General features: G+C 44.9%; 1 protein-coding gene across 1 annotated transcript in view; it reads right to left on the bottom strand.

Annotated features, from left to right (window-relative positions):
* Window positions 1–351: 351 nt before the first annotated feature.
* ARHGAP32 (Rho GTPase activating protein 32) overlaps window positions 352–24,441 on the bottom strand; it is a 118,936-nt gene continuing 94,846 nt past the window's right edge. Inside the window, 11 exon segments of the mRNA XM_032472537.1 lie at window positions 352–7,260; window positions 8,665–9,629; window positions 10,310–11,194; window positions 13,009–13,080; window positions 15,409–15,554; window positions 17,087–17,282; window positions 17,945–18,090; window positions 18,366–18,473; window positions 19,239–19,321; window positions 19,756–19,900; window positions 21,360–21,462. Coding sequence (XP_032328428.1) covers window positions 5,026–7,260; window positions 8,665–9,629; window positions 10,310–11,194; window positions 13,009–13,080; window positions 15,409–15,554; window positions 17,087–17,282; window positions 17,945–18,090; window positions 18,366–18,473; window positions 19,239–19,321; window positions 19,756–19,900; window positions 21,360–21,462 — 5,084 coding nt within the window. The 3' untranslated portion in view covers window positions 352–5,025.

The following is a 24,441-nucleotide window of genomic DNA, read 5'->3' as shown; positions in this document are numbered from 1 at the left end:
TCAGCGTGTCCTGGTCGTACAACTATGTTATGGTAGAGCGGTCCGCAGGTGTAAGTGGTGAATCTTTAGGTATAGTAACAGCAATATTGTGGCTTGACATATTCTGGAAATATTTTAATTAAAATATTTAAAATAAAAAAGCCAACTTTATTTTTAAGAGGTATACTCTCAGTTATGTGAGAAACATAGCCACTGAACTGTCTTATTTCAGAGGGTTGCAGGTGCTCAAAGTTTTAATGTAATGGGAGTCAACATTAAAGTGTGCCTTTTCCTGTAGGACCACAAATGACTGAAATTCCAAACACCATCAGTGATTTTATCACTGACTCCTCAATGATAAATAAATACACATTTTAAGAGGTAGGTACTGTATTTTCGTCAGTATGAAGAAAACGTGGTAATGAAATAGTATGGAAATGAGTCTCAGAAAACTAAGCCGAAGACCCAGTGCAAATGTCCGATGTCTCTTTTCTTTAATCCCATCTGAGCAGTTTCCATGGGGACCCATGTTCAAGTCTGGGGGTGAAATGTTCCATCTTGCTTCTAGTCTAGAGTGTGGTTGTAGGCGTATAAAAGATGGGGTCATCTCACTACACGGGCAACTGTCCCCATTACTAACTAACAGGGAAATGCTGTAATGTTTCAGGATGAAGAATGATTTGTACTTGATCACTCCCAACAGGAAAACTAGGATTTCAATACCTTAATAGAGTTGTTTTTTTTTCCTTGAAAAAGTCCTGGCTGACATTGAAGCATTTCTTTTGAGAACTCTGGCACAGGAGTGCGTCTGGACCGCAGTCAGGCAGTTGGGGGACCTGCAGCAGCTGTCACATTTGAGTGCTTTCTTATCTGGGTTTGCCACAGATCAGCTTGTCACAGGCGACCGTGTATAGGAGATGGTTCTTTTCCGGTACACTCTGAAAGCGCACAGTATGTCCAAAATGCTTTGTGGGAATCTTTAGAAATACGGTTGTTGTTCAGAATCCCCTTCCGGGGGAATCCTAAGACGCCAACTCCGTCTCCTGGGAGACCAGCCGGGAGCCCGGCGGAGGCATGGCGCTCGCACGCCTTAGGGCAGCCCTGTGTGCAGCAGGTCTGCTCGAACTTGCCAGTGCAGATCAAGAGGTTTCTGCAGTCCTAGAGGTACAGTTTGACCTGGGGAGAATTTGGCCAGGCAGCATACTGTGACAGATAAACACAGGAGACATTAAGCCCCTCCCCTCAAATAAAATAAAATAACTTCTGGTAAAATAATGTGTCATAGAAACACTAATCTTTTGGTCTGAGTACCCCCAACAACCCCTTCTATTTTGTTATAATTCATATTAGATTAAAAAGGAAACACATACACAGAGGTCTGTTTTAACCTGAAATAATTTTGTTGATATTTGAATTGCTTTCAGTGGGACATTTGCTTTAAGCCACAAGGTATGTCCATCTGGATTATCAGAGTACAAAATCCCTTCTCTCCCCGCCCACCCCCAACCAAAACAAACAAAGAAACAAACAAAACCCCAAACCCACAACTCAGCTTCAAATAAGTTTTGAAGAAATGAGACTCTAAATATTTACATATGGGTCAAGAAATAAATCACAAACTATTTACAAAAATACACAAGCTTATATGCATTAACAATTTACACCAGTTCACAAAAATATTAAAACATAAAAAAACTATATAAATTAAAGTTAAAACCTCAGAAGTATGACCCAAGACTTCCTAGGATGCTTCTCTCATGCAGGTCATGGTTGAAAAATCAGAGTTTGCTACCTTAGAGTCTAAACTGTAAAACAACCATTTTTATTCTTTGAACACTAACAGTACTAATCAAAAAAGGAAAAAAGACCTTCTGTGCACACTGCTTATCTTGCACAGGTAAAACATACCATTCCTTGACATTTCTGTCGCACACAGCACTAAAAATCACATGCCTCTAACCATTTGCAAGTAACTTTCTGACATACTTTTGCTTTCATTATTATTATTCCTTACAACACACTGCTCGGATGACACTTTGCCAGCAAACCGAATGGGTGACTGACAGGGCTGGAAACAGATATATGAACTTTGCAGGCTCCTTTTTTAACTAAAGGGGCAAATTTCAAATTTACATTGTATGCCTCTATTGCTGCTTTGAATATGATATGATATTCTGTCCCCACTCACGTTAAGGGTCCCTCTTTTGTACAGAATTAGTCCCAGAATATTTCAACCTGACCCTAATTTAAAAAAAAAAAATGCTTTGCCATTATAAAAATGTGCAGGCCCTACCTATCCTTGGGACCAACCTCAGGGACTTGCGTGCTTAGAAGGGAACTGCACATACGTGCTATCCACGAGGCTCGGACGCAACTTACTGCAAGGAGACGGCACTTCTGGGGCTGTCCGCAAAGTCTCTGGCCAGACATCCAGCGAATATTTATTTCTATCAAACCAAACTGTGGTATCACAATTTTGCCAAAAAGATCAACTCTGGAGACGTGGCTATGAAAATACCAATAGAATGAAATTCTGAGTTCAATGCATAAGGCAGCTCCATTTCCTGGACTGTAATGCTCCACGTGAAAATTTCAGAGTCATGACTCTCAGTTACTCCCTCTGTGGAGTCACACGCAAAGTGGACGGTGCTACGGTTACTCGGCTCACAGTGGCCTGACAGCCACCGTCTGCCCAGACCATTAGAAAGGGATGGACAGAGGCAGAGCCCTTCCAATAATTGAACCCGAAGCTGAGGCTGTATCTACACTCAGTGAAACAGTTCCAGACTTTACCTAAAGTCTGTGTTTCACACTAGTACCAGGAATCTGAGTCATTATTCTGCATTCAAAATATTCACCTGATATTTTCTAAACACAGGACATTAACCAAGTAACTGCTTTAGGGAATTAACATTCATATTTTTAAAAGAGACTTTATAGTTTCTGGAGTAAACAAGGGGTGTGATGACAAATCCACAAGTGTTAAAACCGGACAGACTTCGGCCACATCCCTCAGGGCTCTCCGTCCCTAAAGCCATCTGCATCTCTGTGGCACACCAGCTCCTTTCTCCTCTCCGTGCTGCTGGTGAGAGCTTACGGGGCTTGTGTTACCTCAGAGGGGCAATGGGGTGCCTACTGACCAAAAGACGATCATGGTAAGAGAAGAAATTAGTGCTGCGTATTCACCAAAGAGCGAACTCCTGCAAGCGGCTCCCTGCGTGTGCGCTAGGTGAAGTGTCCTGGCAGGCTCCCCAGCATTGTGACTCTAGTCCAGGTGGGTCTGCGCGTTTGATCTAGAGGCTAAGTTCCCACAGGCTTTTTCCATGTTGGTATTTCAGGGTTTCTATCAACATTTTTATTCAGTCTGTCTTATCAATCATGGGGGAACAAAAGAAAACCTTATAGAGTATTTCCACATATAAGTAGATGTGTTGTTCTTAAAACTTTTATTTCTTTTTCTAAGTATAAACCCTTAAAATGTAATCACATGACTTTTTAGATTAAAAAAAACTGGCATGAATCTTAATCTTTATACAATTTCACAGCAGTAATAGCAGCATGAATTTAGCCTCTTAAAAGATTTTTCTCTGCTCTAAATGAAAGTAAATTCCAAGTTTTAAAAAGCCAGAGCAGCAACCATCCAGTAAATGGAATGAAATTCTCCTAGTAACTTCTACAAACTGAGTACTTACAACATGTGAGTGTATAAAAATCAAGTATCATTAAGATTTATGGAATGACATGACAATCTCAACTCATTCTGGAAATGCAGGACTGCCTTCTAGTCTGGAGGATGTGTGCAGTGGGCTGAGAAAATGGAATGCAACTTTCAAAATAAAGTCCTGGGTATCAGACATGTTTCCCATGTCTGCAGCGTTCTAAGAACTGTACCTGAAATGCTGGTGTGGATGGCAATTACAGTAAGACTGTGAGCGCACGAGGGCAGAGTGAAGCAACAGCACGTTAATCCCTAGGACCTGAACGGTCACTGCTCAGAATTCCAGCGGGTGAGACGGGCTGTGATAAGTGGTTATTGCAGGAACGCTCAGCTTTCTAACAGATCATTTGTAGCTACTTTAAGAATTCCAGGAAACCTGGACTCTGGTTCAGAAACAAACTAACATGTAAATTATAATCATGATAAATTATGTGTTTATCTAGTCAAACCATGCTGGTTTGTTTTTTTTTAAATGAAAAAAAAAGTTGCTTTAAGAAAACAAATGGTGTGAAATATTTCACTAGGATCACAATTTACCAAATATTACTGAGGGGAAAAAGAACTGAAGGCAGGCAACACCTCAGAAGCACTGATAGTTTTCTGGGGCTAACGAAGTGCACTGACTTCCACCTAAGAAGTTTCTTGAATTCTAACTTAAAGATCCCTTTGCAGTGATATGAGCCTATTCAGCCTGGATCTAAATAGTCTGACTACTTGTGATGACTCTTTATGAAATGCTCAAAGTCTTAATTCCTTTAATTTTTTGGTTATAATTTGTTAGATGTTCAAGAGACTCATCTGAAGGATCAGGAGAAGGTTTCTCCACTGTAACTTAAACACACAGGGGAACGAGGTGAGAAGAGTGGGTGTCACTCTGGGCCAAGCGCATGGCCACTGAGAAAGCAAGTAGGACCGCAACAGAAAACACAGAGCCCTTCGGGGAAGCGGACGTCAGCCGCTCTGAAGGATACAGCAAACATTAAGAAGGACAAAGTCAAGTTGAAATTTTGTGCAAGGCAGTCCTCAGGCTCTTACACATCAGCCCCATATGGCAAGTACAGCCTGTAGCAAATCTCTTTACTAGGTTTTCAACACAGTGCTTACACTCGTTCAGATTTTTAAATGACAAAAAAATGACAGAGTCTATAGATGGAAGAGGTGGTGGTGAAGCAGGGAAGGGGGAAAAGATGGTTTATTTTTTATTATTTTTTAATGTGGTCAGGGGGTTTGGAGCTTTTTTTTTAATTTTTTTTAAATGTTTGGGTACTGAAAAAAATAGAACAGTCCACTGTCCAGCAGAGGCTGCTTCAACTCTGTTGCCCCCAGGCTCACTCTGCGTGGATCTGCGTCTCGGGGTGCTGCAGGGCCAGCTCTGCGGGCAGGAAGGCGCCCTGGCCCAGAGCCGTGGCGTAGGTCCTGCTCTGCGGGTGGGCAAAGCCGGGGGGCACGTACACCCCCAGCGCTGCCGCTCCGAAGGCCCCTCGCTGGAGCTGGGGCGGGGAGTGGTAGCCCTCCAGGTTGTCGTACTGGGGCACCATGGTCACGCCGCCCTGGCGCTTGCCGTGTGGCTGATACTGGTACAGCACGCCAGCGTCCCTCTCCACGCTCTGGGCGTGGTGGAGTTTCAGGCTATGACTCCGCTCTGGTTTAGGGGGTGGGACGACTGACGGAGCGAGGTGTTCCTCCTCCTTGTAGCCGTCTCTGGAGTGTTTCTCTGGGGCAGGAGGCTGCCTAGCCCGAGGCCTCTCCAGCTCCTTGGAGAGCCTCACCTCTTTGTGGTTCAGTCTTAAAGATTCCTGCCCCGATGGAACGTAAATCCCTCCAGAGTTATGGTAGCTGACTGGCTCAGACGCGTCTGGAATCCCCTGGGGCCCATAATCTAGCTGGCCAGCCCCCTGCGGGTAAGGCGGCCCGTGTTTTGATTCACACAACTGCCTATGGCTTGCTTCCTGATGGCCCCTGTGCTCGGGGAGACCACAACCCATGTCGTGAAGCTTCCTGTTCCTGAGGCTGCTCTGCTTCTGCGGGAGGCAGGGCTTCTCCGGCTGCCCGCCGCCGTACGCTCCGTGCGGGTGGGCTCTGTCCAGCTCCGGCTCCGCGTGCTTCCGATAGAAGCGGTCCTCTCCCTCGGGGCTGACGGCCTTGACTGCGTGCCGCCCCTCCTTTCCTTCTGCCACGGAGAGAAGTCCAGTTTTCCCAGGATCGGATTTACTTCGCAGGTGGATGACATAGATCCCGCCGAGGTCATCCTGCGCGGCCGGGGCCATGTTGTCGTACTGGGACACGACGGGCCCTTTCACCTTCTGCCGAGCGCGGCTCTCCCTCCGGATGGACTGCACGCGGTACTTCTCCATGTCCTCAAGATCCCACGAGGTGTAGCTGTGCTTGACGTCAGCCACTGGAGGCATGCTGACGACGCTGTGGTCATTGGCAGAGAAATAGCCGGGGGCGCCGGCCCGGGGGCGCGGAGGCAGCCCGGCGTAGCCGAGCACGCTCTTCCCCTGCAGCCGAGGGTTGCAGAAGGCCAGGTCGCGGCCGGGCAGGCGGTGCAGCGGCCGCAGCGGCAGGGCGCCGCAGGCGTCCAGGTCGCACAGGGCGCCGGCGGCGCCGGAGTACGGGCTGTAGCGGTAGTGCACGCGGCCGTTCTCGAAGTAGGGCTGCAGCTGCGTGACGTGGTAGTCGGGGCGGGCCTGCGGGGGCGGGCACGGCTTGTACTGGTGCAGGGGCCTCGGGCAGAAGGCCGGCTCCTCGTCCGGGGGCACCTCCGTCCGGGAAATGGGGACAGAGCGGATCACGGAGGACGGAGGGGCGTGGAGAGACTGCACCCTGCGGATGGTGGGGTGTGGCGGCGCGTCTTCGGGGTAGCAGCCGCCCCGCACAGCGGCGCCCAAGGAGGACACGTACTCTGCCCGGCCGCACGGCTTCCAGTGGTGTCCAGACGCGTTTCTCCCCGGGGCCACGTACGTGTTGTAACGCGGGCCCACGGAGGCTGGTGGCTCTGACCTGGAGGCGAACGCCGGGTGCGGCTCCACTTTACTGTGATGCGGAGGGACGCTCTGGGGGCGGTACTGGCAGTTGGGAGTCACGTTGAAATGCAAACAGTTTTCCAGACTGAAGGGTTCAGTGCTGACATCAGGCCTAGCAAAGGCGGAATAAGCAGTTCTCTGAGAGGCGTGCTTAGGCTGCGGGACAGGGAGCGGTAACGGCAAAACATCGTCGTCCACAGAGGCGGGGGCCGCGCCGGCGAAGGCGTGGGGACCGGGACCGCAGGCCGCGTCCGCGCCGATGCAGTGCGCGGCGGCGGCGATCTTGCCGTCCGCGGTCCTGGCTTGGGGGGCCGGGCCGGGGAAGCCGCAGGCGGGGTGCACGGGGGCCGGCTCGGCGCGCAGGGGCAGCGGCGGGGCCCGGGCCCCTTCCCGCACCTTCTCGGGAAGGCCGGGCTGGAGGGCAGGGGTCGCGGCGGGACACTGCGCGGCGGTGCCATCGCTGGCGAGGACGGGCGCAGGGTCGCCCGCGGCCCTGGGTTCAGGCGGCCTCTCCAGAGCTGGAACTACTCCTGGAACCTAGTGAAAGACGGTAATACTGTGAGTTTGTTTTTTATGCTCCCCTCTACGGACTCAAACACTATTAAAAGTTTATAACTCACAAGTTGAGTCTATTTGGGTAGCAGCTTGAAATTTCCCCAAGCTATGTGGTTGTACTAAACAGGACAGAGGCTGATCTGTCCCCACTGCCACCTGGTATAGCAGCTGTCACCATCTCTGGAGAACTGTTCTAATTTATGACAGGCTTTACATATGAGAGGAGGCTGCCTGTGACATTATGTCAATGTGCAGACCAAAACAAAAGTTTGGTCAAGTAACAGTCAGGCTTAAAAATACATACCCAGTCTATCTGTCCAGCTCAGTCTCAATGCCAAGAACATTTTGCTAAGGAAACAGAGTTGATCCTATCTGGAAAAGTTTGTGGAGTGACTCACAGCTGCCCACAATGGGCAGTTTTAAGCCCCCTGACCTCCAGAAGGACAGTGAAGGGACTGGTCCAAGGATGCGGCCACTGTCTCCCTCCCGCCTCTACGTCAGCCTGGCCAGTGGCAGCAGAGGCCAAACGTGGTCCTCACTGCAACACTGCAAATACTCTCTCCTTGAGAAGCAGTTGCTAGAAACAGCATCCTCCCCAAAAGATTAGGTATTGAAATCCTTTTAGTTCAAGGTGACCACAAAAAACCTGGGGCATTTTTTTTTTAATGGAGATACTGGGGATTGAACCCAGGACCTTGTGCCTGCTAAGCATGCTCTCTGCCACTGAGCTATACCCTCTCCTCCTGGGCACTTTTTTAAAACATGAGAAAATTAGGAAGAAACCTTAATATTTTGCATTTAACATTCACTCATCGGTACAAGTGCTTAATTACAGAACAATCTGCTGGTTCATGTTGAGAAAATAAGAAGTCCTAAAACACTGTGACCTCTGACATTTCTAAAACGTCTATAAGGCAGAACGTCTCACAAATGTCCTGAGAATAAAGCACTTCCGTCAGGCAGACGTGAACCACTGGCAGAGATGCTAAGATGACTTGCCCAGAGGCACAGTGAGTCAGTGATGGAGCGGAGAAAAACCCTGCAACCCGACGCCTGCAGCCCAGCTGGACGTGTGTGATCACAGTCTCTTTGTGTGTCTGTGAGGACACGACCCACACACTTTAGGAAGTAAAGGCAGCAGGTATAGTTAAACCAGAGCCATCGAGTAAGTGCTCCTTTTTCAGGAAAAAACAAAAAACAAAACAAAAAAAAACCCAGCATCAAGATAAAGGCAGATCCCAACCTCAAATGGGAAATGCTTCATGGAAACCTGACACGGGACTAAAAACATGTCAGAGCCACTCAAAGTAACAACACCCCCTGCTGGAAAGCGAGGTACCTTCGGGAAAAGCCCACTTCATCTCACTGACTGCCTCCCCTTCTTACCTTGTGCGCATTGTGAACTCCCACGCTGGCTGCTGCCTGTCCCTGCCCCGGGCCTGGCAGCTGCTCTGTGGCTCTCTGGGAAGGAGGCAGTGGAAGGGGACGACTAGTTCTGTGAGTGCGCTGGAGGGTGGCGACTGCAAAATCCACTGCGCTGGGCTGTTCGACCACATCCCAGCCGGCTTCCCTGGTGCTCATCTCGGCTGCTGTCGGAACAGTCGTCACATAAGCCACGGGGGCTGTGCTGGTGTCCTCTTCAGGGGACCCAGGTGGAGGGTAGACTTTGTCTCTGGGCAAATTACAAGGCGTGGGCGATTTGTCTGCAAGTTCTAAAGGGTGATGGGGCTTATCCACACTTGCACCAAGATAAGAAGAAGGCTGCTCCCCACTGTAGAGACGAGGCTGAGACCGGTCCTGATCCACAAAGGAGACAGTCAGAACACTGGTCTTCGCAGACTGGTCTTCAGGGAAACTTAGGTGATCATCAGATTTAGAGTCTGTTAAGGGAACTGAAGTGACTCCGGCCTTTTCTGGGTCCCCAGCTAAATAAATTCGATGTGGCTGACTGCCTGGGAAGTCTGCTGGGTGGGGCTGCCCCCCAGACTCCGTGGCACAGGAGTGGGTGTAATCCCCGACAGCTGCTGCACCCGGTGCTGGCTGGTCACCGTCCTGGAGGTGGGGCTGCTCTGTGGGCATGTCAGCCTGGAAGAAGGCTCTATCTGCAGTGACACTGGAGTGGGAAGCAGGCAGCCTGTCTTCAGCTGCGGCCACTGCCAGGCCTCCGTAACTTGCACAAGCAGCCTGGGATGGCCCTGGTCTCCTCGGGGGCTGGGTGGAGGCTTGCTGCGCAGACTCGGCTAACGCTAGCGCCAACAGGCGGGCAACGTTTTTCGGAGGCGGTGGTGGTGGGATAAGAGAGACTGAACTTACAGGAACGGGATCCTGAGGGGGGTCATGGTTATCTGCTCCTGGTGGGAAATTGGGGAAAAAAAATGAGAGTGAAAAGGTAGCTTGTGTTATCCTGAACGGAAAGCCAAACACTCCCCATCTGATCACTAAAAACAGGTGCCTTCCATATTTCCGATCGGCAATCCACGATCTTCTATCCCACATGCAAATGCTGTAGAAAACACATCTGGTTCGGAAGCAAAACTAAAACAAAGAGTGTTTAAACCACAATCCCCTCTTGGATTGCTAAAGAGATGGGGTGAAGCAGGTCCCTCAAGGGGCTCAGAAAGGACTGCTTAGAAAACAAGCTTCAAGTGCTTGCAGGCAGTTAACTAAGAATAGCTTCTACATTTGATGGTGTAGGCTGGCTGGTTAACTTGTTAAGGCTATAATACAGATATTTCATCAGAAGGAAAAACAGAATCAAGAGCTACGAAGCTGTGTGAAAATTACCCATGAGTTCTGACTGTCCAAGGAGATAAGGGAATGCTATGAAGACGTGAAGCAGGACCACTGGCCCTTTGGGGGGTTTCTGTTTGATTTAACTTAGGACTTGGAGCCTTCAGCACCACCTAGAAAACCACTCTGTCTGATTAAAGGCTAGCTGTGGAGTCAACTTCTCTCTTAAAAGGCACAGATGGCACGCAGGACTGAAGGTCCCTGCTAGCTCACAAGAAGAACAGAGGAAAACACATGGTACCTGTCTGAGTCTGTCCAGGAGGCACAGCCTTACTCTGACCGCTTGAGGCAGAGGCAGGCTCCTCCTCCTTCCCTGGCGACTCCACGCCGGCGGGCGCCACCTGGCCCAGGGGCTGGGCCGCAGACTCACATCCTTCTTGGGCCTCTCTCTCACTTGCTTTCAGCTTTACTACCTGGGTGGGGGGTCTGTTTATAACATCACTTTCTTCGACACTTTTGTTCCAGGTTGGAGAAGGTGCGTCCTGAGCTGCCGTGTTTGAGGCTGTACCGATGACTTCTGACACCCGAGCGGGAAGGGTCACTGAGATTGGCTCAGATATGTTCATAGAGGGCGATCTGCTTAATTTCCGGCCAATCTTTGGAGAGAAAGCGTAGACGACCTTCTCCGTGAACGAGGATGCCTTAGATGGCTTCTCTTCGGTTGGGCTCAAGTCCAGCGTAAAGAAAGGACTCAGTTTCTCCTGAACAGGAGAGACAGGTTCAGAACTGGCAGCGCTTCCCGGAGTCTGAGACTGGCTGCCACCCGCCTCTGAGTCCTTGTTGTTGGTATTTTGTCTGTCCTTGGAGTATCCCAATGAATCAAAAAAGGAAGCACCACCCTCCAGACACTCAGACTCGGCCTTAGGAGGACTGCACTGAAATGACATCGGGTCAAAATCCAGGCTGGCTACTCCAATGTCTGGTGGGCTCAAATCAACGTCCTCAGCTGAATGCGGAGACAGGAGGGCTGGGACATGCAGCAGCCCGACTTCCTCCTCGCTCTCGTTGTCGTGGGGGAGATTGTCGTAGGAATTGCAGCGGTTCCCCAGCATTTCTCCATTGAAAGAGGCACTCAGTGCGTCACTGCTAGATCTGGGCCGTCTGGGTCGGAAGAGCTTGGAATCACCTGGTAAACGTGGACAACAGCATCAACGTGTGAACGTCACAGGGCACATGCACCATGAGTCCCCTACTCAGTGCTGCAGTAACGCACTACAGAGCAAGAGGATGCAACTGTCTCTTGGGGCGCACAGATGGAACCCCCAAAGCAAGGGATACAGAACAGACGGTTTGACACCGTCAGAGGGAGGGGAAGGGGGCTCAGAACCCCTAGATCCTGCTAGTAGTTCAGCGCTGACTCTTGTGACTTCGGGCAAGCTCTTCATTCCTTTTTGTCTTATTTTCTCACTGACCTCACACGTGACTTGTGAGGCAGAACTAATCACTTTGAGTAATACTTTGGATATACAACAGCAAGAGGGTTTCTTTCTTTTTTTTTTTTTTTTTTTTGGTGGGGAAAAATCCTCCTAACACCTAAATTTCTATAAAATTGAACTTCTCAATGAAACTCTCTACAATCTCATAAAGTATTACATATATTTACTAAAGAATTCCTTTCTGATACTTAGTTTTTACTTCTTTTCCTTAACAAGAATAGGCTTTAAGTTTCTCAGGCAGAGGCCTTAAGAATGTAGACTATTAGATGATTTTGTGATAGTGTTAAAACTCCAACTGGTAAAAGAAGCCCTCTGTCTCAGCATTCTATTACAATTATTAGAATTGCCGAAGTGAAAATGTACTATAAAGAGACAGACACTGTCTTAACACAAAAACATTGACTAGTGTGTTGACCACTTATAAAATTAATTTCTACTCAAATATTATTTTCTGCTTAATACAAGCATCTAATCAGCCCACTCCCACATTTTTGAGAACCATTCTCTTAACGACAGTGAAATGGAAAATCTCAGAAAACCGGTAAGATGTCAGACACTCGACTGAAGTGAAATGAGAGGACTTCTTGAATCCTGAGCAGAGCCACTGGCCACTGAGGACCTGGCAGTTAGAAATAACAAATGAGGATGAGAAAGTTGACCAGGAGGAGGCACCCCAGGAATCAAAAGAGCATGATCTGCATGCCAAGGGACTGAGAAAAGCCCTTGGGAACCAGCGCAGCTGCTGACTGCGTCTGTAAGAGGCCCGCTCGTCAGCCTGCTGCACCAGCCACGCACGACGTGAAGGCTGTCCTACCCGCTACTACACGGTTTCACCAAAAAGGTTCTATCTCCTTCCGAGTCAACACTGAAGTAATCTTTTGTTCACTCTAAAAATTAGTACAGGGTTGCAACTATAGCCTGACTTTTGCTAAATGGAAGCTAAAAAATGTATTTTCAAAATTGTTCTTCAAGTTGCAATCAAACATTTTGGTACTATTTACCATGAAATTCTGGTCCCCATTTTAGGAGATTCACTTTAGTTGCCTTCTCCTGGTACTAATCATCCTCAAATAGCGAGAACTGCCTCTAGTCAGTGTGATACATGTAATTTAACATCTGGTTAAGCCATCTGCAAGACAAAAGACTACTGGTCCTAACATCAAAACTTTCATTTTATATTTTGTAACAAGCATTGCATTCTTATGAAATTTAGAGAAAGAAAAGCTACTAACACCATTTGTCACTGGACATTAATAAATACAAATGGTTAACTTAAAACACTTCACCTAGTTTTACATAAACTGAATAGCAATCAAGTCAAAAGTGAAGAAATTGAAGACTGGTACCATTTTGCAACATCAATGGACAATACTAAATAGATACTCGTTTAGGAAATTATAATCTATAGCCTATTCATGAAGCATATAGTTATACAATATTCTCCATTGTTATGTTCTTTTATGAAATATATTCCAGAATAAAACGACTGAGGCTTCATTCTTACCGTCAACTGCGTGGAGGGAAGTAAGAGACTCTTCACTCTTAGCTGAACGGAGGGTCCCTTCTGCTCTGCCACCTAAAGAAACAAAACCGAACACTGTGAAGTTTTATCCACTGCGACCTATGTAGTGAAATGAAACTATGTAGTGTAGTGGTGTCTTTATCCATATTTAAAGTTTCGAGAGTGATAATACTTTTACGATCACATTCAGTTTTGCATCCTATTATATACTATGTTGTACTGTTCCCAAGTGGTTTCCTATGTGAAAAATCTCTCTTCTAAAGGATTATGAACTTGGGAATAGAGATGAATTTTAAAACTTCCTTTTATATGTCTTGAAGACCAGTATATCTTGAGATGATCTCATGCTCGATTTCGGGTGAGCCCTGAGTCCAATGGCTAGGATCCTTTGAGAGAGAGGCTGCAGGCAGACAGAGGAGAAGTCCCGTCAAGACAGGGGCAGAGACCAGAGCGGCGCCACCAGAGGCCGAAGAGGCAAGGAGGGACTCTTCCTGGATCCTTTGGAGAGAACGCAGCCCTGCTGACACCCTGATTTCAGTCTTTAACCTCTCGAACTGTGAGGAAACAAAGTTCTGTTGCGTTAAGCCACTCAACTTGTGGCAATTTGTTTTGGCAGTCCTAGGAAACTAACACAGGTCCTTTAATTAATTACGTTTGTTGGATCTTATTTGTTAAATATCTCCATCCTCTTTCAACCTCTTGGCAGCACTCTGGGCAGCTGACAGGTACCTCTGGTGCAGGTGCTCAGCTCTCTGCTTCCCTGCCGGAGCACCATTTTCTCACCACTCTCCTTTCCTGACAGCTCTGCCTGCTCCATCCTTTAAACGCTGCTTTTCTCCAGGATATTCAGCCCCCAACCCGCTTCTCTCTCTCAATGGGCTCTCCCAAGGCCTTAAAATATACCTCCAGGGCTTCCACCCTTAGATGTTTGTTGATGACTTTCAGATCTGTATTTCTAGTGAAATTAAATCCCTCTGCTGAATTCCAGACCCACAATACCCCTCACCTCTCGGGCAAGTCCAGCTCACTGTGTCCACAGACAACATGCTGTTTTTCTTCCCCAAACTGCTACTCCCCACAGGGATAATGGCACCACCATCTCCCTTACCACTGAATCAAAACATGAAAGTTATCTTTTTTTTTCTCTCATCCTTCACAATCACTTGGTCACCTAGACCTCTGGATTCTGCTTCCTAGATGCCTCTCAAATCTATTTCCCACTCCCACAGCCACTGCTCATTGTTTCTCGCCTGTACAGCTAATTTTCTGTCCAGCCGCCAGTCTTACCCTCTTCCCGTCTACTCCCTACCCTCTGGCAAGCACACGCGGCCCCTAACGAGCTGAACCTCTTTCTGTACCATCCTCCCCAGCCAAGCTCTTTACTGCTCCCTGCTTCACAGACCAACACACTCTGCTGCCATTTCCTGAAATCCCTTTCTCAATCCCTTGCTGATCAGGTGACTGGTACTTACGCTTCAAAACCTAAGTCACAGGTTCTACTCTCTGACCATCGGCCCCTCTCCCCACGTGAAATGACAATTCCTGCCAAAATTACCTCGCATAAACCTCTATTTCAATAGGTATGATTTTGCATGAAATTAATCTCCTTACATGTATGACTTCCCAAGTGAGACACGGAAGGCAGGGCAGTGTCTTGGTTTTCTTTCTATCCACAGAGGCTGCTATCAAAATACTGAGCGCATGCTTAGTGCATGATTGCAAATGGAATCAATGATGAATGAAATGAACTGAACGTTGTATTTCTAACATTACCTAAGAAGTAAACACTACTGTCCTTCCTAGATTCAGAACTTAAATGATTTTTAAAAGAGTAGCCCTTTCAACAACACAGTGATAGATTTCTCTGCGACACTCTCATCAATGAATCATCTAGTAAAAAGATACCTCCTTTGGTTTTAAGAGTTATAAACTTTTCAGGCATGTTGAAACATAATTTTGTCATTTTTGAAATCTGTAAAAATACAGATTAATAAATGTAAAACACCACAGCAGTTATTTTTTATTACCAACCATATGCAAACCAGATGAGGATACATTGTGACTTTTTAAGCACATTTACACTACATGTAACCTGTATAGTTTCCATGAGAAATTGGGTACTTCTACACATTTATACATAATATATACTTGGGGATAAAGAATTGGTAAAAGGAGACAATTTACATGTAGCAACACAATTGGGACATATCCTGAGGCCTGTTACAACAGCGTGCTGAGTGGGTGCCCGGAGTGAGAGAGAGCCCAGCCACGGGACAGGAGCGCGCCCCCCGGCGGCCCGCCCCGCCCCGCCGGCGACGGCACAGGACAGGAGCGCGCCCCCCGGCGGCCCGCCCCGCCGCAGCACCGCGGGGAGGAGCTGACCTTTCAGAGCCGCGGCCTTCATCTCGGAAGGCTCGCTCTCGTTGCGCTGCAGCTTCCTTTTAGAAACAGATGACGATTTCCCCAAGTTGAAAAAGGAACGCCAGCTGCCCACGGGAGACTTTTTCATTTTATTTTGAGGCCTCCTCCTATGAGAGAAAATAACCTGTATTAAGATATCCAAGGGGCTACCTTTACTAATGGAAAATCAACAAATGATGGAAAGAACTCAAGCGCCTGGGGGGCACAGCTGAAGCGCAAACAGCCGCCTTCCACACGGCACGCGCTACCCCGTGTGGCTGAGCTGCACAGCGGAAGAAACGAGAATGAAATGTGTGACAGTTTCGCAAAGGTGATTCTTATACAGATTTTCATATTTAGATCTAACCTCACAGTCCGTGAAATAAGTGAGAATAAGAATATTTGGGGATAGAAAAAAATATTAAAACTCCGAAAGTAGAACTGAATTGAAGAAAATGATTTTAGGTGTGAGTAAAGCGAATTAACTCAAAAGAGAAGAAAAGTATTAAAAATAGTAACTAACATACACTGACAGCCTGAGACTCACTAACTGCACAGACAGCACCCCACTGAAGTTACGTAAAACCACGGGAGGTAAGTACTGCTCCTCTCCTTGCACAGCTGAGGAAACCATGACCCCGAGACGCGTAAGTGACGTCCTTCACGCTCTGAAACCAGTGGATGCTGGCGCCGGAGCTGGAACCCAGTCTGCCTGCAGCCGGCACTGACACTCCTGACTACTTCTCTTAAAGAGGTTTTTGAGAAAATTACAGAGCTGAACTATAAATTCAGGAAGCTGAAGACAACCCCAGGATGACAAAGGAAAAGTATGTGCTGACTTTCTACTGCCGGGCCATGCTAATCAAGGGAGGGGAAAGGAAGTTGGAAAGGCATACGGAAACACGGAAATACGTTCTCAGCTTTTACTGGTACTGCCCAGTTCAGGGAGGTGAAGGCCCGACATTCTTGTGTAACAACCAAAGCAGTAGCCGAGATCAAAATGAACATACACATTAGCCTTCCCACGATAACTTAGTAAAGAAGATACAGAAACTCTGTTATTACCGTTTCTTAAGAGAAAAACCGAGCATCAGAGCTGGACAGGACCCTGAGAGAGGGAGCAGCAGTGCTTCTCACACGCTGGCTCACCGCAGAACCACCTGCAAGGTGTGACGAAACACTGACTGCTGGGCCCCACCCCAGAGTTTCTGATCCTGGGGTCTGGGCTGGGGCCCAAGAGTGAGCTGTTGGTCGGAGAAGCACTGGTCTGCTCCAAACTTAACGAGAACCAACAGCAACCAAGCCGCTATCCTTGCATCACTTTCTGAATAAGCTGTCACAACAGTTTATTTCTAGACACATTTCTCAACAACATATTTCAGAGAGAAAATCACACCCCACCCAGTGGAAGCGTATCATTTTTTCCTAACAGTTTTCCTGTACAGCTGACCTCCCTCTTCTTTACAACGACATGACGCAAAGCGTTTTGAGAGTCATTCATATCACTCCCTATGAAGTCACATCCACAGTCGAATGAACAGGTTTTTCAGGGACTGGCCCAGAATCAATACAGTAATACTAAAACACAGCAGTGAAAGTAAAAGAGAATAGCATGTAGCCGCAAGACGCAGATTTTGAAGGAGGACTGCGTGCAACTTACCTTTCAAGCGGGAACTCGATTACGGTGTGGAACTTCCCCTGAAGGGCGGCAGGCCCCTCTCCCACTTCGATGTATTTATTTTCACTCACAGCTGGGGAGGTGACCTGAGCTTGTGTTCGGGCCTGGGCTTCCTCCAGCGTCAGCAGCTTGGTGGATGGAGACGGAACCAGCAGGGACTTGGGTCTTGAAAGAGAAGCTTTGGAAAGAAAAACAAAGCCATGTAAAGAGTCAAACTTTGACAAAGGGAGAAAAACATAAATATGTGTGAGCATGTGTGTACAACAATTTGCTTATCTGTCCATCCGTATAGCTACCTGTCTGTGTTGTTTTAAATCTTCCTCATTATGGTTTTTAAATGGCAAAAATAATACAGCCTTACACTAAGTGAGGAACAGAAGGTGACATGCAAGGTTATTAGCAGTGACGTGCATGTGTGTGTATATATATATATAAATACACATACACACGTAGATATATATAAAAACTTCCTTAAGTAATTTAACTATTTTCCTTTCTTAAAAGATACCAGGCACGGCCTAGTCTCACGCATGCATTTTTAGTTTAGGAAGGAATTTTTCTACTGCTGCTCTGTATTACACCTTTATACACATCAATGACAGATGACATGATACGTTTTTTAATGTGCCCTGAGCTTAAATCACAATAGGTCTAATATTTAGTACTCACTAAGACCACGCAAAATAACTGTTAAATTGTGCATTCTGGGAAACAGACATAAATTATCTACTTCCTATCAAAGTCAGATTTATTAAACTGAGACAAGAAATGCAGTTTTCCAGTCCTTCGGAAGTCGTACTACGTGTCCCCGGCAGTGAAGAGTGTGTGCTCAAGCCACACCTGCCCCTTCCTGCATGGCTGCACTGATTCTCCCGCTGAAGAGGACGTCGACATGATTGAGGATGAACTCAACAACCACAGACTGAATTCTCACTTCCATGAAAGCCGCTGTTCCACTGAAGCAGGCAGATTCTATCTGTTTTGATCTGTGGGGTAAACAGCATTACCATCAGAAAGTCCCCAAATAGCCAAATTAAAGAGCATTATTTTTTTGTTTATGTGCAAATCACAGACACCCACAGGAGGAAATCACACTTTCACAGCACTGTGGCTGAACCCCGACTGCCTGCTTAAGGAAGATGCTCATAAAAATAACAGGTTAGTTTCATTTTAAAAAATTATCCTTAACAAACACTGACGAACTAGACCCTTATTTAAGACGACTGGTTCTACTTCAAATCATAAGTCAAATGTAACTTACCTTAGCAGGTTTGGAGCCCAAACAATTGCTAGGTTTTTTGCATGCATATTTGTGATGGAACAATAGTCAGCTAGAAGAGACAAGTGTCTCATTAGGAACTCCAGTGTTCTGGAAAATGAAATGCAACATATTAACAAAAAGAAACATCAGGTAGCAGGACAGAGCGTAAAAGCTCCATTACCGATTTTTAACTTTTCAACAGCAAAATGGAAAAAGAAGCCATATAAACCCCAGCAAATTCTTTTCGCTGCCTATTAGGTTTGAATGTTATTATCACTACAGAACTGCCAAAATATTATTAGTTCTACGGTTTATATACAGTAATTCCATCTACAGAATACTAAGGAAAAAAAGACTGTTACTAATTCTGTACTTTATATACAGCAATTCCATCTATAGAACAGGAAGGGAAGAAAGTCCAAGGCAGATGCAGTAAGAAATGGAAGTCTCTGGCAGGACTGGCTCAGAAAAAAACAGCCTTAGTTTTGCAGAAAGCTCTAGGAACATTTGCTCCTGGATGTTAGACATCCAGTTTCAAGGACACCTAACCCTAACCCTAACCCAAACCCACCCAGCACCTTTTGCAATTTCTGTGTCTCAGCAAACAGATGTACACACAGGTTCAGTCAACTCCCCATTTGTTCATCCATGCATACATTCATTCAATATTTATTTAGTGCTTGATGAATGTCAAGCACTGCGCCAGACCCCAGGGATACAGAGGCAAATAACTATAAATGTATGGAAAAAACAGAAGTTTAAATGGTTGGAACTCCAAGGAAATTTAAACAGTCAGAAACCCCAAGGGGAAAAAACCCCACTTCCACGCAACTGACTTCCGCGTTAGGCTGGTATTCACAACGTGCAGCCTACCTGTAGTGTGGAGGGGGGAGCTGCTGGATGACATCGTGGATTTTTATCAGCCTTTCTTCATCTGTTGCTGCTGAAACAGCATCCTGGAACGACCGTAATGCAGAATGACTAACAGGCTTTGTTGGTAAAAATGCAAGTTCTTTACTTACAATTCAGTTTCACTTTGAGATTAACTGACTTCACTCTTTGATGTCGAATGGATAAGGAAACATAATGTAGTATCAAGAAGTAAACAGAGCGTGGACATTGAAATCTATCAAAAAATAGTATTTTTGAAACTTTATGATAATCAACATCAAGGGTTATAAGATTGTGGCTCAAAGTCAGAAATGAAAGAATGAAGATGTGAAAACAGTGGAGACTATGTCCAGCTAGCAAGCGCTGTTCTGTTCTGTTTCACGGAATGTTTTTACTCAGAGAACTATTTCTTACATGACCAAACTCATCTTTACACGTATTGAACAAAACCACGGCAAAACTCCGAACAGAATTTGACTTAAAAGTGACTGGTACTCACAGAAAACTTCTCATACAGCTGGTAGGTGAGCAGAGGGTTTGGGAGCTCCCGGAAATAGAGCTTACACAGGGAGCCCACGGAGTGGATGTCCTGAACATAGGGTTCTTTTGTCAGGTCGGGAACATGTTCAGAGTCAAATTCATGGCTAACAAAGACAGAAGACAGACAACAAAAAAAAAATTTTTAAAGAAAAGCAAATATGAGTTTAAAACAGAAAGGAAAGGCCCAAAGTATTAGCCTCTACCTCAGTGAGTCAATGTTTTCTTCGAATGCCTGTATTTCATGTAAGTTATATTTGGACTTCACCATTCACAGTGTCTGATCGTGAGACAAGTGTTTTTCTAAGTGGAAATTAAGGGCAGAGCTTTAAATTAAAATGGACAGAAATTTCCAAAATGTACATGAAAGAACAGCTTTTACCACACAGATCTGAAAACAGGACTTTTAATTCCTAATAGTTTAAACACCCAATATTCTGGCAGTTCTGAAAACTTGAGTTGAATGGCAATTTGTCCATGAACAACTATGTGCAGAAATTCCTCAGATACAAGACGTATAGTTCAGGAATGCTTTACTGAAGGAGGATAAGGAAGCCAGAAACAATACAAAGCAAATCTCAGCCAACGCCACATTTTATTAGGAAGTAAAATCTGCAGCATTAAAGTGAGTGAAATAAACGCTGTGCTCAGAACACTCAGGCAGAGGAAGCTCACCCTCCAGGTTGATTAATATTAATCTACAGACATGAGGCTGCTTATCAACCTAGAGGACTCAGGTATGTGGACAATCTGAATATGAGATTTGCTGCATCTGAAACCAAAGACTGAAACTGTCTTTAGTATAAGAATCAATTTAAGTATTTTCCAAACATGTATTCCTGAAAACAGAGATGAACTCTGTGGCCAATTAGAATATTAAAATCCTTATAGAACAATGGCAATTACCTTGCATCTCTGTGAAAAATAAAAGATAATAACATATTAAGACTAGACTAGAATCTAAGCGATTGAGCAAAAATAAAACTTCTACTGCTGGTGTAAAGGAGGTCATTACTTCTGAGACTTTCATGGGAGAGGGTGTAGAGCACGTAACTTGTGCACGCTTGAACACACACTGCACAACCCGGGTGAAAGACTGGAAAACGTTTCACCCTCATCAGTGTTCATTAGTAATAATTAATTAATAATTATAATGTACATTTCCATCTCTGATGGGTGTCACAGATTCACCCCCTCGGGGCAGAAGCCAACAATGCCTTCCCTGCGGGGTGTGGGAGGCTGGCCTGTGCTCCCGTAGCTCTGTCTAGATGTAGGCAGGAGCCCAGACCAAACCAGGTCCACAAACCCAATTTTTTAAAATCTTCAAATATTGTAAAAAGAAAATACAAGTATTGAAGCGATTAGGGGACACGGTTTTCTGACACTACAAGTGAAGAAATGGCGTGTAGGAAAATACATCAAACAATATGGATATTACTTCCTACTTCATCTAAACTATCTTACTGAAAATGACGGTTATCAATATAAGCAGCTTAATTTGAAAAATAGGTTCATTTTAATGAACCACAGTAGGGACATAAGAGAAAATGCTATGTTGGGCTTTACCGCAGTCTCTGGATATTGGAGGCAACGCCAGAGAGACGATATATCCCGTCCACGATGCCATACCTCTCGATGAACGCTGTGCAACTCTGAAGAACCTGGGGCACTAAAGAGAATTTTTGAAGACATGGATTAAATTGAGAGTATTCAGTAGAAACAAAGTCACAAAAAAATGCAAATGTCTTAGCAAAATAAAGTTTGTAAGTTAAAGTTATAAGGGGTAAAGATTAATCTACTTTAAAAAATGATGCGGGCATACTGACTTAATTCCACACCTAAACTAGACAGCTGGTCCCGGAGCAATGCGGACTGGCGCCGTCCCGTGACACTCAGGTCACTGAAAGAGCTCGCACGTTGCCGGACAGTCTCTGCTCTAAGAGCTTCCGCCACAGACTCATTTAGACGGTGTTACAAAACTAAGGTGAACTGCTTACATCTAAAACCACACCAGGTCTGTAAAACTACAGCTATTCAGCTGAATTTCATACACAACAAGCGGATATACAAAGTTAAATGCTTATCCCAACACGACCACTGACTACCCTAAATGCTGCGCTTTTTCACTTTTTAAAAGTTTCTTTTATCTTTTCACAGCTAATGCTAATTCCAATCATACCCAATACAGAAAGCATCAACATGATGCAAAGGTCAAAGCAATTTCAAGTAAACGGAATCGTTTAATTTCCTGCCTATCTCTACATTAAAATTACTGATGTTTGACTCAACATTATCAGCTCGTCTTGAAGGGCACTCTAACTACCAGCAGGAAGAAAAGAAGGGCACTGTGGTTACCTCTGAGCAAGTGACACAAACAGGTAGCTATGCTGGGTCTACTGTCCAGAACAGAATGTTGAAAGTTTATGATAGAACATTTTTATAACCGTTCAAAAATTTACAATAACGGGGAGGGTGTAGCTCAGTGGTAGAGTGTATGCTTAGCATGCACGAGGTCCTGGGTTCAAACCCAGTACCTCCATTAAAAAAAAAAACAATTTACACTAACTGAAATTTGAACTTCATTTGTTTTGCAATACAGATTGATAAATTTATAGGCTTTTAAGTAACTATGTTCATTCCATAGTTTTAAGTTAAAATCCATGAAAGAATGGCTTAGACATACATTTGGTCTGCAAAAAACTACTGTACTAGGGGTCAAACATTCAGAGCGGCAAATGAAACAAGATATTTTAATAAGACAGTTTTAGCTCATGTATTTCACCTATGGTATATGTTACCCCTTTCTTATTACAAAAGACTTTTCCTTGGTTTTCCCGCCTTTGCTGTACTTCCTGCATTCTGTCCTTTAAATTCTGTCAGATCCCGTAAAACTGTAAAACTGTCAGATCCATTTAAAATCAAACTCCTTAGCTCTGAATAAATTTTTTTAAAAAAGCAGGTGTACTACTGAGCTTGTAATGGGTGTCAGGCTAAATGCTTTATAATAAATTCTCTCATCTGACTCTCACAGAAATCCTATGGGAAAAGCTCTACCATTACCCCCATTTTACAGAGCAGAAACTGAGTCTTGGATGAAGCTTTACCCAAGGACAAGTGGTAAATAAGTGACAGGAATAGGCTTTTAATTTCTGTATTTTCAGGCTCTCCTAGCTTCCACTATAGATTTTTCATGAAAATAAGCTACCATCTGTTAAAAAAAAGTATAGATAATTTTCTTGGGATTCTTACAACCACGTGATGTTATATTCATACTTGCTTATTTTTTCCCAAACAAGTAGACAAACTCTGAAAATATGGGGAATCAGAGGTCTTTCCCTGATGATACAGCTAAGCCTCTACAGACATCAAGCTTTCATGGAAAACACGTGAATTGTTCCTTCACGTTTTATGCTCCCCATGTGAAAGAACTGAATGTCCAAACAACGATCACATAACGGGGCTTCATAAACAAAACTACACAATGGAGCATTGCTATTACTTAGAATTTTAAAACAAATGACGTTTAATTAAAACAGGTGGCAAAATGAAGGAGAAGAGCACACATTTTCATTCTGAAAAAAAGAGAGGAACTGAAGAACAGGACAGGAAGATGAAAAGAGAAAAGATCTGAATTATTTTTTCACTGACATAAGAAAGTAATGCAAGAACCCAATATATTACTAGAAGAAATCCTAGTTTTAAAGGACTATTAGCTAACTTCTCCCCAACCCATTTAACCAACCAGCCAAGTGCACATTAAATAATAACCCAGTCAAAACTTAACAGTAGAAACCTCTAAAGTGGTTCTTCGAAAAGGTGATGTGACTTTAAGAATTATTCCCACACTCTCCAAATAATACACTTCTAATCCACTCTTACTTAGCACTTTTAGTTATTTCTTATCATCATATGACAGTGTAACAGGAAGTAAAGGACTAAATTAAACATCTGAATCATGCCTAAAAAGAATGAGCTAGGTAAGCAAGACAAGAATCGGTCCCTGACTTTCCCTGACAGTTTTGGTTTCATTTCTGTTCTTTTCTCTTCATTTGTTCAGTCATTCATTCCCCTCCCTCCCCCGTCCGTCATGTGTTAGACCCCTTCTACATGCCAGTCATCATGCAAGCACTCTATAAGACAGCTGAAAAGGCAAGTTCTGCTCTCAAGGTGAAGGCTTACAGGCCAGGGGTACAACGGTACAGTGTTACACAGTAGGATGTGTATCATGATTTTTGGTTAGAAAAATACAATTACCTAAAGCATTGATTTTAGGTTATTTGGGCCTTGTTTTTTTCCAGTGCGCTCTGATGATAAAATCTCTGTATATTTACAATAGTTAAAAGAAAAGCCTCTCGCTGAAAGGGACAAATAACCTCAAACAGAAATATGTTCAGGAAAACAGAGTGTCCTCACCTTGAGTTTTAAAATATGTTTTTTTAATATTTTATACCAAATGTAATTTTACTTAGTTTTCTACAAAGTCCTCATTTTTTAAAAAAGCGATCTCATTTTAAATCTCATTTTAAGAATATTTGGTTTCAAACATGTGTAGCAAATTTTTAAAGTCCTATTGAAAAGCCAGACACCTGGAAACCCTTTGTTCCGCGAGAACACATTCTATCACAGGGAATGCGTGAACACTACAGTT

Source organism: Camelus ferus, chromosome 33 (genome assembly GCF_009834535.1).
Source record: "Camelus ferus isolate YT-003-E chromosome 33, BCGSAC_Cfer_1.0, whole genome shotgun sequence".
NCBI lineage: Eukaryota > Metazoa > Chordata > Mammalia > Artiodactyla > Camelidae > Camelus > Camelus ferus.
This window is presented reverse-complemented; position numbering and strand designations above follow the sequence as displayed.